The 20,823-nt window shown below is 36.7% G+C and overlaps 1 protein-coding gene across 1 annotated transcript in view; it reads right to left on the bottom strand.

The window, feature by feature from the left end:
- Positions 1 to 4,640: 4,640 nt before the first annotated feature.
- Positions 4,641 to 20,823, bottom strand: part of LOC127844034 (uncharacterized) — a 39,401-nt gene continuing 23,218 nt past the window's right edge. Inside the window, exons 6-9 of the mRNA XM_052373980.1 lie at positions 18,576 to 18,709; positions 16,440 to 17,504; positions 15,887 to 16,029; positions 4,641 to 10,560 (exon numbers count right to left, since the gene is read on the bottom strand). Coding sequence (XP_052229940.1) covers positions 10,100 to 10,560; positions 15,887 to 16,029; positions 16,440 to 17,504; positions 18,576 to 18,709 — 1,803 coding nt within the window. The 3' untranslated portion in view covers positions 4,641 to 10,099. The remainder of the gene's footprint in view (positions 10,561 to 15,886; positions 16,030 to 16,439; positions 17,505 to 18,575; positions 18,710 to 20,823) is intronic.

Genomic DNA, 20,823 nt, shown 5'->3' with positions numbered 1-20,823 from the left:
CTGCGATGTATTCATTCATTAATTGTATAAATTGCCCTTCAGGCTTGACCTATAGGAGTGTTTGGGCTCACGTTAAGGAGACACCCGTATGTATCTACGCTAAGGTATGTTCATTTGTTAATGATGATTATTGGGTCATTTTGTTAAAACGAATGCACGATTCTTATGGTTTCTTCCACCGGAACGAAATTCAACAACCTTTGCTTTTGTCATGTTAACAAGAAGTTTGTATCTATGAAAAAAAGGTTAAAGTAAACTAATACTGGGTTTCGGTCTGTATTGTTGGTAGCAAAGACAAATTATCACGCGCATGCATTGAGCCCAGTTTTCCCAGAACGCGGCTTCCATGTCCGGAATGTCATTGATAAACACACAAACACACACGGACTAGACAATTGCCATGTCGGACCCCAAGCGATCATAGAGCGTATCGTTAAACACAAATATTGAACACGTGTGATTGTGAAGACATTTAATAATGAAAAAAGAAATAGGATAATGTGCATTTCAAAGGTATCGTTATAAAATTTAGAAAACAATTTTTAAAAAACACACAAAACCAAGGTATAAATGAATATTGTAATGTTCCTTTCAAGTCTGTGTAAACTCCGCCAAGCGATTGCATGAAATAAATTGTTGACTGAGAACCTAGTATCTATGTGGGCTTTAAGTCTTTCCCTTTATTTAACCATAAATTAACGCATAAATCACGAATATGCGTTGATTGTAATCAGTTGTTTCTTAGAACTGTTCGGTTTTGTTGTTTAAAAAAAAAAAAAATTAAACACCAGTTACTAGCTTTAGACTAACTTTCGGGTGCTTCGGTTAATTGTTCCACAACTACATTACACGCAGAAGAGATTACTAGTCAGTAGTCATGGTGATCAACACGTGTGCACATGCTTTTGAACCGAATGGGGAGACTTGCGACCACGTTCCATTTTCATGCCCCACTCTTTGCAAATATATCCCACCTTGTGTCATGTGAAATTACTATTATTTTTCAATGTTCTCACAAATGCAGACGTAGTCACATACTCAACGTGTTTTATTGTCTTTTGACAATTTAATAGAGTAATAATCAGTATTACTTGGTATAATCATCAAATTATTGTTCATAATGAATATACTGAACGGTGAATTGATGCTTAAATATGTATGTTTAAGTGGAAACGGCACAATTAAGTCGCTTACAATGTTGAAAGTATACCATATGACGATACTTAAGGAAGGATGGCCTACTGCCCCATTTTAGGCCCGAGGCATTTTTTGATCTCTCAATCCCTAAACTAAGTTTACTTTTTATTTGAAAATAACACAAAAACACTTCAACAATGACATTTATATTTAATTCATGGACTGTAAATGTCATGCCATGGTGCGTTTTGTAATACACGATTATTTCTTGTCTTACAGGAACCCGGTATCCATTTAATGAAATTAAACAACAACAAACGCACGCACCTCTCTATACCTACTGTTTAACAAGAAGCTGTCACAGACAATGGACTCTATCGATCGCATTCCTCCACCACATGTGCATGGTTGTATATATAATACAGTATAAGAAAAGTTGAGTTGCGTTCAGAAGCTTTTATATGTTACTATAAGCAAAGTGGTTTTACTGATTGAAAATAACACATCACGAAACCTTTTCCATTTGCAAGCGCTGTAGCACAAATACTTGCTCTGTACCAGTTTGTCGAAATCGCTTCCAAATATAGGACGAGTTGCCCACGCTTTTATATGTATCTGTTGAAAAAAAGGTAATTACGCATAAAAATGACTGTATTGCAAAATCTTGATAATAAGCGATCCATTGAAGCGAAGTTAAATGTGAAAAATTAACAAACATCACAGCAAGATGCTGTGCGAGGAATTGCGCTAAGCAGAGTGCGAAGGCCGGACTGACGCACGGACGTAATTACGTCAACCATTTTAATATAAAGAGGCCTTTCGGCAGGGAATAAAAACATATTATATTTCAGTACATATTATTGTTATCACTACTTAACGATAGTTTTTGTACTGGCCATTCAGTCACCATACTATGCACAGAACAGAACTTCAAATTGAAATACAGCATTGAAATAATGGTCAATACAGATAATGATGCCATCATTAGCTGTTTGTTTCCAACATCTCCTTAAAATACGGTAGGTAAGACCACTGTAGTAGTGGGACCAGTCCGGGACTCAAACCCTGGACACCTCGCTAACAGGGCAAGTGCTCTCCAGAATGAGCTAACAGGGCCGCCACACAATCTCTCCCCTAGCGTGACCAAGTTCGGGCCGTTACATACACCTCCACGATGACACTTTATGTTAACTGTTTTAACTTCACGCGAGTTATTACCCAATCCCATGCCACTCATCAGTAATTTCAAATATCTTTTCAACATTCCTTCCATTGTATTAGTAATAGCAGTTAACTAAACGATTATGCACGACCGAAGCAAATTTATCGAAAGTTCGTCAAGAAACATAAAGGTCGGTCGGGTTAGTGGAAACCAACCAGAATGCCTTACTTATATTAAAAAAACGTCGTTGCTTTCAAAGTCCCTCGACCCTTCACGAGTAATTGAATGCACTGGTACAGTTAAGATTGTTTGGCAACACGTAGGCTCATTTCGTGGCGCACGCAAAACAAATCAATATCCCAAGTGCCTTGTAGAGTACAGCTAATATTTGTTTGTGACGAAAAGCATTTTAAGTTTCTGTTTTAAATTTTTTTTTGTAGTTTTAAGATCACATTAGTCCAATAGAACAAAAATAAGGTTGTAGTTACCTATATTTATTGACGCCTGAAGGACAGTTGCGTTGTAACATTTAATGCGAGCGTTATGGCCGCAACCTTTCTCAGACACGAACCTATGGGCCAATTAGGTTAAGAAAACAAATATCGTGACAACCATAAACAAAACTATACCTTCTTATAACTTAAAATTATTCCTTGTAATTTGTTTTTTAAGGATTGTCGAGAAAATTTAATAGCACTATACCAAAATCCCCTGGTGGTTAATTCCAGAGTTCAACCTCGACCACGATGATTGCATGCTACACACCCACCTGATTGCTCTCGGATCGTAAACAACAAATCGTTTGTTCTTAAAAAGGTATATAGCAACGCCCTCTTAACATTAGTAAAAAACTACTACAGATGCTGCCGATTAAAATACGCAGAACCGTAAATGACATAAATAATAAGTAGTAGTAATACATTATGCGTATAATCCATTTAGGAAAGGGAAATAAAGCAATAATTTGTGCAATGGCCAACACTTCCTGCACAAGAGAACCATGGTGACCCGTAAACGCTTACCCGAGTTCACAAACACCTAGACTTAACCCGAGCAAAAAGGGAGTGTGAATATCAAGCCAAGCATGAACAATACGGATATAACTACCGTAAATGCACAAAAAATGTATTCATAGAGCATGAATACTCTACATACACTCCACTGTGGTCTCGGAACTCTGCCTATGTCAAAGCTGTTGTATGACCAAATTCTATCTTTTGACCCATAAGTGTGACCTTAAGATTTGCATGGGATATTCAGTCCCCACATGGAAGTCATTTGTGGTAGGTTGCATTTTAAGTTGAATGATTAATGTCAAAATGTACAGCCTTAACAAGCAAATTTATACATAGTTTTACCTTTGATCTTGAAAAGTTACCCTGATGCAGATAGACAGGCAGAGCTCCAGATAAGATGCGTATCTGCGTATTTACGCATTGAAAAAATAACAAAAACGCATTAAAAATCGGCCCAGTACGTAACATTACGCAATACAAATCTTGGAACGTAATTGTAATCGATTAAAGTGCGTAACCGGTTTCACCAATAATCCAGCTGATTTTTTAAGTGTAAGTAAACCTTTGAATCAAAATTAAGTCGATCAACATAAGCGTGTAATAAAAATGGCGGCACATCATGTTTGTGGATCAAAAAAGGGACGTTTAAAGCGACCGCGGGCCCCTATCATGATCGTTCTATCATCATTTTAAATTCATTCTGTTTGCATGTATAAACATTCATAACAAATAATAACATTTCTAGATTAAACATGTCATGCATTATCAAAGTCAGTATTCCATGGAAATGGAAAATACCCCTCAATATTCCTAAATAACCTTAATGGCTGAAACAAAGGAGTAAAATACGCTTTAAAAATAATACCAGGGGGGGTAAAATACCCTTTAGACTTAATCCTTATCTGGAGCTCTGTAGACAGGTTTTACATAGGAAATTCTGTATCCTCAATGTTGTCCTTAGTAGTAAGGTATATGGAAATATCATGATGAATGAAACAGTAACAATTGAAAGCTGTGTCATGGCCAACTTTGAGCTTTGAAGAGTACAGCTGACCTTTGAGGTCGGGAGAGGAGTGTGCCAGGCAACATGTCATGGGCCTTGAACCAGTACTTGGTGTCTTTGGGGGAGATCTTAAGAACACTCACACAGGAATCAAACCAGTGACCCCCCCCCCCCGGTCGCTAGGCAAAAACCATATCCATTACACCATGGCAACGTAAAATAGATTGAATATTTTAGACTGTCCTTTAGCCCATGCATCACGTTTCATGATGATTGTCAGCACTTGTATTAAAGGGCTTACACATCGCAGTCAAGCATGAAGGAAGAGCAACAACGTTTATTTGCATTTAACAAAAACATCCACCGGTCAATATATACATTATGACCATTTGTGTACATAATTGGCATGGTAAAATGTGATTCACACTTATGACGTATGACTGAGCAATCCACTCATTTTACGTATGTTATGTTAAGCTTAGCATGTACATGTATACGGTTTATCAAATGTACACTGTACATTTATACTTAACAAAATAAAACAAATAATGGATTATAAAATAGAGCATGGTCTCCATATCTTAATCAAAGCATAACAAAACATCTCTGTACTTGCAGTACTTTGTGCCAACTGGAAAAAATAAACCAACAAAATATGAAAAAGTACTCCATTATTGCACTTCAAATACATTTAATTAGTTATAAAATATCAAATGTAAATATGAATAAAAAAACATTGAACTAAACATTAGAGTGTGGTTTACAAAAAAGTATCTCTGTATCCAATGGCTAGTTTTATCAACTTAGCTTACCGTAAGCAACTATTGATTTGTGGAAAGATCCAATTTTAACTTTTTAAAATTATTTTTGTACCCACAAAAACTACAAGTTTATTAAATGAAAAAAATGAGGTAATTTACACATTCCTGATATGGCATTCAATACACATACCAATCAAATCAACCCAAATTAAGTACTTTTTCATTTATTGCAGGATCCAGATTTTTTTTAATGAACAGACAGACAAATAGACATACATGGGGTAAACCTCCGGTGAAACAGGTATGGGAATAATAACCGTCAAAAATTCCGAATAAAAACGAAACATATTATTTTTTGTTGTTGCAATAAAAAATCTGAATAATCAAAACATTAACTACATTTGTAATAATTAAAACAGAACATATTTGTTGTGCAATAAAAAATTCCAAATCGTCAAAACATTGACTAAAAATACAAATGAAACATCTGTGTTGCAATAAAAATTCCAACTGATCAGTTAGTAGTAAAAATAACACTATTTCATCCAACAAAATAATTATTTTCTGCATTAGTATTCCACATGATAGCAGAGGCTATGTACATGTACATAAGATATCCAGCAAACTTATATATATATATATACTTCAAAACTCAATAGAAAAGGATGCACATGTTTAATTTCTTATAAGGAAAAGTAATCAGTGAAATAAGACAGTACATGTCAAGGTCTTAAGAACTAAACTAAGTGGCCTACACATTGGTATAAATTTAGGCTTTCAGGCGTAGGATGAATGAAATTAATAAATAATTTCAAAAACCTAATTTTCTACCAACACATAATACCAAATCCTTTCAAAGGCAAGTCTGCTAGATTCCAAGTAAACTGTAAGAGAGTTAAATTATGGCAAATATAAAAAGTCATTTACAATTGCTTTTATCAAACATCTGTGTCCACTGATATAAGAGAAATTTATTTGTATACAATTGCTTTTTACATATAATAATAATGGGAGTTTATTTGTTCTGGAAATATTAAAATGACATGTGTTTCACATATTGTTCGTTCAAGTACTATCAATTAAAGCCACACACCCTGAAATGAAATACATGGCATAGTAAATTTAAGTATAAATAAGAAACATATTTTATCTATGTCAATTAGAATATATCTGGTGGTTACAAGGTAGAAATCCCTCTCTTTTGCGCTCTAAAACTTTAAAATAATCGCGCTTGTCGAAATGGACGTATACGTCTAGAAATCTAACTTTCGGTTTTAAAAGCAGTACTGTTTGAAAAATAATAAATTACTTGCTAACTAGTCTATAGATTTAATTTTATCTATCTCAATTATAATATATCTGGTGGTTACAAGGTAGAATTCCGTCTTTTTTGCGCTTTACAACTTAAAAATAATCGCGTTTGTCGAAATGGACGTATAAGTAAAGAAATCCTACTTTCAGTTTTAAAATTTAGAAAAATAATAAATTACTTGCTTATTAGGCTATATATTTAATGACAAATGTGCACACTTTCAAATTGCATCTATATGTATTGATTTACATGTACTTCATTTCAAGGTGTGTGGCATTAACAAAGTGATTAGTGGATGTGACTTATAATTCATGCAATTCATGCAAGGTTAATAACCTAATGATTTTAATTTAAACTGTTCAAATGTGGTGATCTCAGTTTAAATCATTGAATGCCTATAGTTGGTGTTCTGTTCTTAAAGAAAAGGACAATAACACATATTTCTACTGATTTCTTTTGTAGTTTCATTGCTTTCTATACAAGATTTCAATGAAAACTGAAATTATAATATAGGAATTGAGGGATGTTGCAGCGAATGATCAGCGGGTATATTGTTTTTGGCCAGTCTGTCTGTCATTGTATGTGTGTGTCTGTCCCAAAACTTTAACCTTGCTCATAAAATGAAAACTCTTGGGTCTATGTTCTTTTAACTCACATGTGCATGCATCTCATTGAGATCTACAATCAAACATAGTTTGAGGTCACTATGTCAAAAGTCAAGGTCAATGTGACCTTTACATTCAAAATATTACCTTGTTTCTAAAATAGCTGCTGTGTGGCTTCAAAGCGCAGTAGGGGGCATTGTGCTTCACAAACACAGCTCTTGTTTGGGAATAAAACATAAATGTAGCATTACCCACAGGTCATATTTTACCAAATACAACATATTTATCTATTAAAATGCAAAACTTTGGTAATAAATTCACACAGTTTGAATATATATAATTGTTTTGACTGATTTTTAACTCGTCACAAAAGAGGAACCCAAACTAAACCATAAAATTATATAACAACTAGATTTACAACTAATATCCCAATATTCTTTCAAATCCAATATAGTATTTCTGTAATGATGTGTTCATGTTGAAGTACAACATCCTATTGTTTTCTATAGTGTTTTGTATTGCCATATCATAATTTCAAAAGTAATAGAAAAGATAACTAGATACAACTTCTGACCAAGTGTGGTGAAGATCCGATGAAAACTACTTGAATTAGAGAGCAGACACCATGCTGAATGTGTAAAACGTACTAAGTGACCCCATGACCTAGTTTTTGGCCCGGCATGGCCCATGTTCGAATTTGGCCTTGAGATCATCTAGATAAAACTTCTGACTAAGTTTGGTGAAGATATTGGATGAAAACTACTTGAATTAAAAAATAGGTTTAAACTGAAGACCTTAACAGTTCAGTTAGAAAACAATTACAAGGTCAAGCACCAACATAAACCTTTTACATAATGATAATATTCAATAAGAAAGAAAGAGGACTGAATTGTTAATTAAATTAGTCTGTCTATCTAGGAACTGTAAGACTGATTAGTTCACACATTTTTAAGGAATTCTTTATTCACCACAAATACATTCCCTTAAAGCACAACGCCTCAATGACTAGAGTAAACAAACAAATAAATAGCAACATACAAACATTCAAAAACAGAAAAACTCTGACACAGAAAGACATGAGCACATACAACAAATAAATGCCTAATAATTGAGATGCAACAGGTATAAACTAAAATATTAACCACTTAAACTATTATTTAAACACTTAAAATAAAGAGTACCTGAACAAACCTTAAAATGTTAAAGTTTCAACAAAGGTACTGGTTTATTGCTTTATCAGTTCACTTTGTGTTTTTTTAACACTCTAGTGATTTTCTTCGATTTTTGTTGTGGCATGTTGTTTTAAGGAAAAAAACAGCATTAATAGGTTGAATATTAGCAATTTGAAAGATTTATTCAACAGAAAATGCATATTAAACCAAAAGATTAAAGTAAATCTTTACGACAAAATGCAACCTGCTGCATCCCTACTAATCATGATACACATTTAATGATGAACAGTTATATATGAGGAAAAAATGAGAGGGAATGAAGTTTCTCAATATACCACAATATGTTTTGAGGTAGTAAAAACTAGCTATATTACACCTATTTCACAACAAAGACTCTTAACACTAAATTCCTATATGGTAGGCTCTTTCACCTGTGTGTGGGCATTATTTCTATTTTGATCACACCAAACTTTGACTCGAGATCTATGGAACATTTTTAAATGTTCAGGGGAATTTGTTCCAATATGAACATTTTACATATTTTTGTTGTTGAATAACATTTCAAAAAAGAACAAGAGATGTGTCCCAATCACTAATGCCCCACTTTCAAGAGTACAGTACTTATGTTAAAGTATTTTTTTTATTTCACAGTATAAATTTGATTCATAAGTTAAATTTAGTTAAAATACAACTTTACAAATATTGTTACTGTAAGTAAAAATATTGAAGATAAATACAAGGCGAGTCTGTAAAAAAGACCAGATACATGTTTGGTTTGACCGCTGAAATTACGTAGTTAATATTGTACATATGGATAAAGCCTTGTAACTGTTTTGAGGCAATTATGTACTTCATTAGTTTTTCATTTGAAACATGTAGTAACAGCCAGGACTAGAATATACATAATTGATCTTTAAAAAAATTAAACAGCAGTATCAGTAATAAGTGTCCTTGACATTGATAAATCCATGATCATTATGTGTATTATTTCAACGGCCTAAATGTTGAAGTATTTTTGAAACAAAGAAGTTCCAAATTAAGTCCTCATATTTTTGTATAGAATTTTCTAAATAAAAGAGCATTTCAGCATCCACCTTTTTTTCAAAATGATAAATGCTTTAGTCAGATCTCTCATTAATTATTTATGTAGCGTACTGAATTTACCATAGAATCAGATGTTTTAGATGATCATTTTCTCTTAATATCTGAAGTGTTTTCTTTTCTAATCCATATTTTGTACTTCATATTTTCATGCTGTTATTATTTCTGACTAAAAAAGGGTTTATTTTTGCAGTCAGTAAAATATCAGGGCTCAGTTGTGATGGACACGTCACATTGGAGATAACTTCTCCCTGGACATACTGTATATAATGACTTCTACTACTATTTGAGGCTCCTGGCAGTGTAACGGACGAGCACCTCGGTGATTTATCATGTATAAGGACTAATTAACTCACATCAAGTGAGAAAATCTCCCAACCCAATTTTGCAAACGGGACTTCAGACCTAGTCCTGCACTATACTTTGAGATTTACTTTGAGCCAGAAATTGACCTATAATATGTTAATTAGATTCAGTTCAGTACTTTAATAACACAACATTTACACTAAAGTGTCTTATTTTCACCCAGACTACCAAATCTGAGTTGTTTCTTAGTAATGATAATGGGTGTGGTGTGAATGAGGGGAATGTAATAGTGAAGAGTTGATTGAATGCTGAACAGAACCCACTTCGCCTTTCAGTTGCCTCACTTCTCCCTTATTCAGGTGAGGGAGAAGTCACTTCTCTCTTAAATTTGAACGTAGGCTGAGTCCTGATTATGCACAGTGTTATTGTAATTATTTAGACATGTGTTAGTCACATATTTTTATTTTCATAAACTTGAAACATCTTCAAGCACTGTAAGAATGCCTCAAGAGATGTGAACCCCCTCATTCCGTGACATTTTCCAACTTCATAGCGTTACAACGAATCATTTGTTCATCAGCCACCAGTTCGCTCGGTGTACTCACATCCCTCGTAACATTCATCACATCACCCTGGACAACATATGCGTCCAACATGTCACCTGAATGTTCCGGATGACTGTGCATCACGTGAATCTCCATGGCCTGAACATTGCTGCACTCCTTTTGGCAGTAAACACACACCAGTCTCCCTTTGCCGTGACGAACGTCAGGAATACGCATTAGGCGTTTTCTTGCAGCGATGCGCTTGCGATGTCCAAGGCACATGGCCCTCTGGTGCTGGTCGTACGATCTTTGGTGTACAAACTTTGTGCCACACTTGTTGCACTCGTACCGCTTGGAGAGATGTGCCTCCATATGGAATACCATTGCATGACGTGTCAAGAAGCGACGGCCACATTTGGAGCAAGCGAAGGGCAAGTTGCCTGAGAAGTATAGAAGAACTCAATTTAGCCACAAACTATACATGCTGTTATGATAGAGTGGCCTTCTGGGAAAACTGGGCTTAATGCATTTGCACAAAGTGTCATCCCAGATTAGCCCGTGCAGTCTGCACCGGCTAATGAGGGCAAAACTTTTCATGGATGGAGTTATTCATCTAAAGGAAGTTTTGTGTAAATGAAAATCCAGTTTAGGCAGAAATTGTGTTCCTTGATTATCTGGAAGGACACTATGCACATGCATTAAGCCCTGTTTTCCCAGAACTAGACCCTATAAAGTTTTGCAAAGTTTTTTTTTCTACTATTTTACCAACCAAAAAAGCACTGAAATCTGTCAAAAAGTTCAATTTGGAAATAATGAATATAGCAGTTTCTATACATGGGAAAGCATACCATTCCTCTGGATTAAAGTCAAGAAAAGACATATACACTGTGTTTGCATCAAGTGCAGTTTAGTATATCTGAGCAAAGATAAAATGGGTCTTATCAGGAATTAACTCATGTGAAAAAGTGTCGCCCCAGATTAGCCTGTGCAGTCAGGGACAACTCTTCAAGGCAAAAATGGATTTCCACTAAAAAGAGACTTCCTTTAAACCAAGCATACCACACAACAGGAAGTGTGGTTCCTGATTAGCCAGAGCAGACTGCACCGGTTAATCTGGGATGACAGTTAAAGTACAAGCAGCAATCCCTCAGCAGACAGCACAGGTTAATCTGGGATGACAGTTTAAGTACAAGCAGTAATCCCTTAGCAGACTACACAGGTTAATCTGGGATGACACCTTAAGCACAAGCAGTAATCCCTGAGCAGACTGCACAGGTTAATCTGGGATGACACTTTAAGCACAAGCAGTAATCCATGAGCAGACTGCACAGGTTAATCTGGGATGACACTTTAAGCACAAGCAGTAATCCCTGAGCAGACTGCACAGGTTAATCTGGGATGACACTTTAAGCACAAGCAGTAATCCCTGAGCAGACTGCACAGGTTAATCTGGGATGAAACTTTAAGCACAAGCAGTAATCCCTGAGCAGACTACACAGGTTAATCTGGGATGACACTTTAAGCACAAGCAGTAATCCCTGAGCAGACTGCACAGGTTGATCTGGGATGACACTTTAAGCACAAGCAGTAATCTCTGAGCAGACTGCACAGGCGGGTTAATCTGGGATGACACTTTAAGCACAAGCAGTAATCCCTGAGCAGACTGCACAGGTTAATCGGGAATGACACTTAAAGACAAGCAGTAATCCCTGAGCATACTGCACAGGTTAATCTGGGATTACACTTTAAGCACAAGCAGTAATCCCTGAGCAGACTGCACAGATTAATCTGGGATGACACTTTAAGCACAAGCAGTAATCCCTGAGCAGACTGCACAGACAGGTTAATCTGGGATGACACTTTAGGCACAAGCAGTAATCACTGAGCAGACTGCACAGGTTAATCTGGGATGACACTTTAAGCACAAGCATTAATCCCTGAGTAGACTGCACAGGCAGGTTAATCTGGGATGACACTTTAAGCACAAGCAGTAATCCCTGAGCAGGCTGCACAGGTTAATCTGGGATGACACTTTAAGCAAAAGCAGTAATCCCTGAGCAGACTGCACAGGTTGATCTGGGATGACACTTTAAGCTCAAGCAGTAATCCCTGAGCAGACTGCACAGGTTATTCTGGGATGACACTTTAAGCACAAGCAGTAATCCCTGAGCAGACTGTACAGGTTAATCTGGGATGACAGTTTAAGCACAAGCAGTAATCCCTGAGCAGACTACACAGGTTATTTTGGGATGACACTTTAAGCACAACCAGTAATCCCTGAGCAGACTGCACAGGTTAATCTGGGATGACACTTTAAGCACAAGCAGTAATCCTTGAGCAGACTGCACAGGTTTATCTGGGATGACACTTTAAGCACAAGAATTAATCCCTGAGCAGACTGCACAAGTTAATCTGGGATGACACTTTAAGCACAAGCAGTAATCCCTGAGCAGACTGCACAGGTTGATATGGGATGACACTTTAAGCACAAGCAGTAATCGCTGAGCAGACTGCACAGGTAGGTTAATCTGGGATGACACTTTAAGCACAAGCAGTAATCCCTGAGCAGACTGCACACGTTAATCTGGGATGATACTTTAAGCACAAGCAGTAATCCCTGAGCAGACTGCACAGGTTAATCTGGGATGACACTTTAAGCACAAGCAGTAATCCCTGAGCAGACTGCACAGATTAATCTGGGATGACACTTTAAGCACAAGCAGTAATCCCTGAGCAGACTTCACAGGCAGGTTAATCTGGGATGACACTTTAAGCACAAGCAGTAATCCCTGAGCAGACTGCACAGGTTAATCTGGGATGACACTTTAAGCACAAACAGTAATCCCTGAGCAGACTGCACAGGTTAATCTGGAATGACACTTTAAGCACAAGCAGTAATCCCTGAGCAGACTGCACAGGTTAATCTGGGATGACACTTCAAGCACAAGCAGTAATCCCTGAGCAGACTGCACAGGTTAATCTGGGATGACAGTTTAAGCACAAGCAGTAATCCCTGAGCAGACTGCACAGGTTAATCTGGGATGACACTTTAAGCACAAGCAGTATTCTCTGAGCAGACTGCACAGGTTAATCTGGGATGACACTTTAAGCACAAGCAGTAATCCCTGAGCAGACTGCACAGGTTAATCTGGGATGACACTTTAAGCACAAGCAGTAATCCCTGAGCAGACTGCACAGGTTAATCTGGGATGACACTTTAAGCACAAGCAGTAATCTCAGAGCAGACTGCACAGGTTAATCTGGGATGACACTTTAAGCACAAGCAGTAATCCCTGAGCAGACTTCACAGATTAATCTGGGATGACACTTTAAGCACAAGCAGTAATCCCTGAGCAGACTGCACAGGTTAATCTTGGATGACACTTTAAGCACAAGCAGTAATCCCTGAGCAGACTACACAGGTTAATCTGGGATGACACTTTAAGCACAAGCAGTAATCCCTGAGCAGACTGCACAGGTTAATCTGGGATGACATTTTAAGCACAAGCAGTAATCCCTGAGCAGACTGCACAGACAGGTTAATCTGGGATGACACTTTAAGCACAAGCAGCAATCCCTGAGCAGACTGCACAGGTTAATCTGGGATGACTCTTTAAGCACAAGCAGTAATCCCTGAGCAGACTGCACAGGTTATTCTGGGATGACACTTTAAGCACAAGCAGTAATCCCTGAACAGACTGCACAGGTTAATCTGGGATGACACTTTAAGCACAAGCAGTAATCCCTGAGCAGGCTGCCTAGGTTATTCTGGGATGACACTTTAAGCACAAGCAGTAATCCCTGAGCAGACTGCACAGGTTAATCTGGGGTGACACTTTAAGCACAAGCAGTAATCCCAGTTTTACCAAGAGTGAGGCCCATATACAGTCCATTCACAAAAATGATTTTTAAACATAAACACAACAAGAGCTCGCAACAATGATGCAGCAAGTAGTAATGTGTAGCATGTTGTAACTGTGATAAATTGGACACTGGGGGTGACAAGTTTTGACCAAAGGCAAGGGGTATTTTTTTTACAAATGTTTGTGAAGAACATTTCAACCATGTAACATACCAAATATAAAATATTTGGGCCTTGTGATTTAGAGTAAAATATTTTCAAAAGTTATTTTGCTTAATAAGTCTATATAAATTATTTAACCCCTGGGTATGACCAGTTTTGATCAAAGGATCATGACTTGATGAAGTTAAATAGAGGGCCAATATACAATGTTAAATTCCATATTACCAAATACGACAAATCTGATTTCAGAGATGTATTGTTTTGCTTTTCAAGGCTTATATAACAATGATAATGTCAAATAACTTTTGTAATTTTTTTAATCAACATAAATGTCTGTCGGTTTTTTTGTTGTTGATTCCAATAAACCATACCACCCTTTACTTTGTATCCGGGTGTAAAAATAAATTTATTTCTTAATACAAACAAAATAGTTATTAGTGAAATAAAAGTGCTTTTCTTCCATTAGAACATATGAAATCCATTTAAGCATGCATTGAATGATTTTCAGTGAACATGGTCTTCATAAATGCAAATGAGCCATGCTCTGGGAAAATGGAGCTTAATGCATGTGCATTCTTCACAAGCTAATGGAGCTTAATGCATGTGCATTCTTCACAAGCTAATCTGTAATGCATGTGCATTCTTCACAAGCTAATCTGGGAAAATGGAACTTAATGCAGGTGCATTCTTCACAGGCTAATCTGTAATGCATGTGCATTCTTCACAAGCTAATCTGGGAAAATGGAACTTAATGCATGTGCATTCTTCACAAGCTAATCTGTAATGCATGTGCATTCTTCACAAGCTAATCTGGGAAAATGGAACTAAATGCATGTGCATTCTTCACAAGCTAATCTGTAATGCATGTGCATTCTTCACAAGCTAATCTGTAATGCATGTGCATTCTTCACAAGCTAATCTGGGAAAATGGAACTTAATGCATGTGCATTCTTCACAAGCTAATCTGTAATGCATGTGCATTCTTCACAAGCTAATCTGTAATGTGTGTGCATTCTTCACAATCTAATCTGTAATGCATGTGCATTCTTCACAATCTAATCTGTAATGCATGTGCATTCTTCACAATCTAATCTGTAATGCATGTGCATTCTTCACAATCTAATCTGTAATGCATGTGCATTCTTCACAATCTAATCTGTAATGCATGTGCATTCTTCACAAGCTAATATGTAATGCATGTGCATTCTTCACAAGCTAATCTGTAATGCATGTGCATTCTTCACAAGCTAATCTGTAATGCATGTGCATTCTTCACAAGCTAATCTGTAATGCATGTGCATTCTTCACAAGCTAATCTGTAATGCATGTGCATTCTTCACAAGCTAATCTGTAATGCATGTGCATTCTTCACAAGCTAATCTGTAATGCATGTGCATTCTTCACAATCTAATCTGTAATGCATGTGCATTCTTCACAATCTAATCTGTAATGCATGTGCATTCTTCACAAGCTAATCTGTAATGCATGTGCATTTTTCACAAGCTAATCTGTAATGCATGTGCATTCTTCACAAGCTAATCTGGCAGAACATTTTCCTCCCTTAACTGGAAATTTGCTAGGAAGAGACTTCCTTTAAACAAAAATGTATATAAAAGTGGAAAGTATCGTTCCTGATTAGCCTGTGCCGACTTCACAGGCTAATCCAAGATGACACTTAATGAACATGCATTTAGAAAGCGGCACATATAGACCATTACAAATGATTTTTGCTGAGAACATACCGGAATGTCGACGCTCGTGTTTACGGAGAGCCGCCCTATGGCTGAAGCCTTTGTTGCAGATCTGACACCGGAACATGTTGATGCTGGCCAGTAATGGGTGGACACGCTTCATGTGAATCCCAAGTAACACACGCGTCGGCAGTCTGAAAGGGGACAGGTACTTATGCTTGTTAATATGGATGCTTATGATATTTTAGAATATGAACTATCAATGCACACTTGAATATTATATAATGCATGTAATTGTAATAAACTTTCTTAATGTTTTATAGATATGGAGGGTTTTAAACGATTGTTTAATATAAATAATACATTTAATAATCATTCAAACCCAATTACTGATTAATTGCCCACACATTTTCACTGTCATACCTATTTGTAATAGATAAGAAGCACATCAATAGTCATTTGTGGACAAATTATTGGGGTAAAATAAAGCTCCCTTTTTCTCTAGCAAATATGACAAATAAGCAATTGACAGTTTAAAACAAAATTTGTACTTATTGAGGGAATATTTTGTTAAAGTAATGGAAAGTCCAAAACACAAACTTACATTGCTGAACATTCAGAACAAGGGTAATTCTCCTTTCGACAGTGGACGTTTTCATAATGGCGAAGTATCTCTCGTTTCCGCAGCTTGAAAGTGCGACACAAGTTACAGCGGTACATTGCAAATCCTTTCCCCTTCTTGTCACCGTCTGATACAAGGAACGACGCAATTTTCTCCGAATCTTGACTGTCATTGTCTTCCCCTTTACTGTTCCCCTCTTCGTCCGATTTCAGGAAATAGAAACATGAATATGTACTGAAATCTTGAAATCTGACCACATAATCATAGAATGCTGACTGAATTGCCTTGAAGTCTAGCTTCTCGGCTAACACATATTTAGAGGTCTCATCACTGTCCTCCTCCAGTTCTTGTTTAACCCGGAACATTTCATTCCCACTTGATTCTGGGTTCTGAAATTCTGATAATTTACTCTCCCCCTCCTTTGCAGCCATAATAGAGGTGAGTTTCTCAAGAACATGCTGTTTCTTATGGAATGCAGCATACGCTGAGCTGTTGAACTGTTTGTTACAAATCTCACAGAAATGCTCCTTCACTGTTGCGTGAGACCGCAGATGGCTCTCCAGGCCTTGTGGAGTGACAAAAAGCTTACTACAGATGTCACAGCTAAACATCCGGAAATCCGCAGAATGCATTTTCATGTGATTCTTCAATCCCTTCGACGAAAAGAACTGCTTGTCACACTCGTGGCAATGGTATTCCCGCATACGTTCTGACTGTGTCATTTGGGAATGAGCATTAAATGTGTGCACCTTTAACGCCCGGGAATCCATAAAATCTTTCGCACAAACCTCACAAGTGTACACTTTCTGTTTATGAGTAAGGATATGTTCGCGGTGCTCCTCGCGAGTCTTTGAGATCACCCCACAAACAGTACACTTCTTATTATACTGGTTGAAGTGCATTTTCCGCAGGTGCCGCTTGACGGATGATTTCTCTGTGAAGAATTTCCCGCAGAGTTTGCAGTCGAACGGTTTTTCCCCGTTATGTATACGCATGTGAGAGGCAAGATGACCTGTCTGGGTGAATCTCTTGTCACACTGTTCACACCTGAAAGGGATCAGTGTGTTTACATTTCAAATTTGGGTACAGTAGGGAAACCCATTCCCAATCAAAATATGGTTGTTTGTTTTCCCCAAATGGAACCTAAAATTTCCTAATATAACGTTTTCAATAAAAAAAAAACATAACATTTTATTTAACATAAGTAGCAACATTTAAATCATCTCCTATTCAGTGCTTTAAAATCAAACATAGATAATTTAATATTTAAATCGCTTGTATGCTCAATTTAACAGTATTTAAAAACAAAAACACACACTTTTTTTCTAATTTTAATTTAAATTATGCATTTTTTCACGATCCAAAGGGACTTGACCCCATTCCCAAAATGGTGAAAAAACACACGAGACTTTAGCTTTTCTCTTAAACACTCAGTTCTGCACTTTGACACGTTTAAAGTCCCTTAAAAAATCTTATCAAATTTTAGACCTTTCTTCTAAGTATCAGGTTTGAATGGCTTCATTTCCAACCCTAAGATACTGATGAGAAGCAAACAGCGTAAAACCTGAACAGACAGCAAATTATTTACAGGCTGTTCTGGTTTTATACTGTTTGCATTAAGCCATTTCCACTTTCCTTCTGAGCGGGAAAAGATTAAGCATTATCCAGCTTTTTGATACGGGCATTTTGCAATTTGACACAAGCTCATTATCTTTCTTTTGATGAAAATGATACAAAAAGCTTTCTTCAATAATGTTCTTCATATTAAAATGATGTTTTGTGTGTGCGTTTAATTACAATAACAAGAAATGCAATGTCAATGGCAAAAGAAACTCCTCATTAATGTTTATAATCACTAAGGTTGAAAAGTGTCTTTAACATTTAACCATCATGTGAATGATAAAATCTCTACATTTAGTCGCTTTAGAAATTTAAAAGTAGGTTGATTTAGAAAGTAAACCATTTCATTCATACAAACCGACTGAATTTACAAACCGACCAACTTACTTACAGACCAATAAAGAGACTCCATTCTCCATCCAGCCTCCCTGCTTGGGGTATAAACTTATAATGGTCTAAATGGAAATTTAAAAAACCTCCACAAATGATCCCAGTTACCTGTAAGGTTTCTCCCCTGTGTGAAGTCGAAGGTGCTTGGCCCGAGAACTCGCGTCTTTGAACTCTCTCCCACAGACAGGGCAGTCATGGTTCTTGGGCGTTCGATTCCCCTCCCCATGACTGGCCATGTGACTCTGAAAATAACAGTAATATGAGCTGCACTTTGCCAAAATGGGGCTTTAATGAAGTTAATGGTTGTGCGTAAAGTGTCATCCCAAATTAGCCTGTGAAGTCCACACAGGCTAATCAGGGACGACACTCTCTGCTTTTATGGAATTTTTTGTTAGAAGAAAGTTTTTTTTACCAAAAATCAAGTTTTAGGGGAAGTCTTGCCTGATCATCCTGTGAACTGCACATGCTAATCTGGGAAAACACTTCAAACGAATGCATTAAGCCCATTTTCCCAGAACAAGGCTTACTTATATTGTGCAATTCAAACTTAAACAAGAGATGTGTTTGTCACAAACACAATGCCCCCTATTGCGCCGCTTTGAAATAAAATTTCAATAAATAATTTGGCAGGTTTAAAAATTATCTCCCTTTTAAAGCTATTACTACCCTTGGATTGCATTTTTTGACCTTGAAGGATGACTTTACCTTTCACCACTCGAAATGTGCAGCTTCATGAGATACACATGCATGCCAAATATCAAGTTGCTGTCTTCAATATTGCAAAAGTTATGGCCAATGTTAAAGTTTTCGGACGGACACACAGATAGACAAACAGACTGACAGTTCAACTTTCAGTTCAAAATGACTTTTCCACTAAACAACAAAAAATGTTTGGACACAAAGTTCTCTTTATTCACTGGCATAAAATTTACTATGAAGTCTAAATTCTGCAGAACTGGTGAAAATTATGTGCTTCTTTTGGAAAATTTTTCCTTTATCAGGAATTTTAGAATCTTCATGAAATAGATCATTAACCATGATTAATATTAAACAAATGTTTTTTTTTGCACAACTGAGCTCGTTCTATCCTGATGCTTAAACCAAAACATTACAAGACTATTTCCAATATTTACATTATATAGCAATCTCAATAAGTCATCGATAACTTGTTAAAATATCTGTTAAAGAGTTTTGAGAATTATGTGTATAAATTGAGTTTTGTTATTAATCAATTGTTGTTAAATTACCAGTTATTGATTAAATGGTGTTTTAAAATTAAATTTGTAGGCAAATATTGCTCTATCCATTCCTCCATGTGCATCATTATCAATATCAATCTGGAAATAACGGTATCAAATATCATAATAACAAGGGCTGTTTGTAAAACATGCAAGCCCCCCATATGGGCTCTCCGTTGTAGCGACAGCCATTGTGTGAATATGTTTTTTGTCACTGTGACCTTGACCTTTGACCTAGTGACCTGAAAATCAATAGGGGTCATCTGCCAGTCATGATCAATGTACCTATGAAGTTTCATGATCCTAGCCATAAGCGTTCTTGAGTTATCATCCGGAAACCATTTTACTATTTCTGGTCACCTAACCTTGACCATTGACCTAGTGACCTGAAAATCAATAGGGGTCATCTGCGAGTCATGATCAATCTACCTATCAAGTTTCATGATCCTAGGAATAAGCGTTCTTCAGTTATCATCCGGAAACCATTTTACTATTTCAGGTCACCGTGAACTTGACCTTTGACCTAGTGACCTCAAAATCGATAGGGGTTATCTGTAAGTCATCAGGGCTTTTTTTCCTGACTTTGTGAAGCGGCCCTGGCCCCCTTACTTTGTGAAAAAATGAGTCGCGAACTTTTAAAAAATTGTGAAAAAATGAGTTGCAATCTTTTCAAAATTGTGACAAATTGAGTTGCGAACTTTTCAAAATTGTGAAAAATTGAGTCGCGAACTTTTCAAAATTGTGAAAAACCGAGTCGTGAAATTATTAAAATTGTGAAAAACGGCCCATTTTGTAAAAATTCATGGCCATGTTAGGTTTGTGAATTGTCCTTTTCAAAATTGTAAAATGTCCTTCCATGGCCACTCATAAATAAGGAAAAAAAGCCCTGGTCATGATCAATGTACCTATCAAGTTTCATGATCCTAGGAATAAGCGTTCTTGAGTTATCATCCGGAAACCATTTTACTATTTGGGGTCACTGTGACCTTGACCTTTGACCTAGTGACCTCAAAATCAATAGGGGTCATCTGCGAGTCATGATCAATGTACCTATGAAGTTTCATGATCTAGCGTTCTTGAGTTATCATCCGGAAACCACCTGGTGGACGGACCGACCG

This window comes from Dreissena polymorpha, chromosome 9 (assembly GCF_020536995.1).
Source record: "Dreissena polymorpha isolate Duluth1 chromosome 9, UMN_Dpol_1.0, whole genome shotgun sequence".
In the NCBI taxonomy this organism is placed as follows: Eukaryota; Metazoa; Mollusca; class Bivalvia; order Myida; family Dreissenidae; genus Dreissena; species Dreissena polymorpha.
The sequence above is the reverse complement of the archived record's forward strand: the minus strand, read 5'-3'. Positions and strand labels throughout refer to the sequence as shown.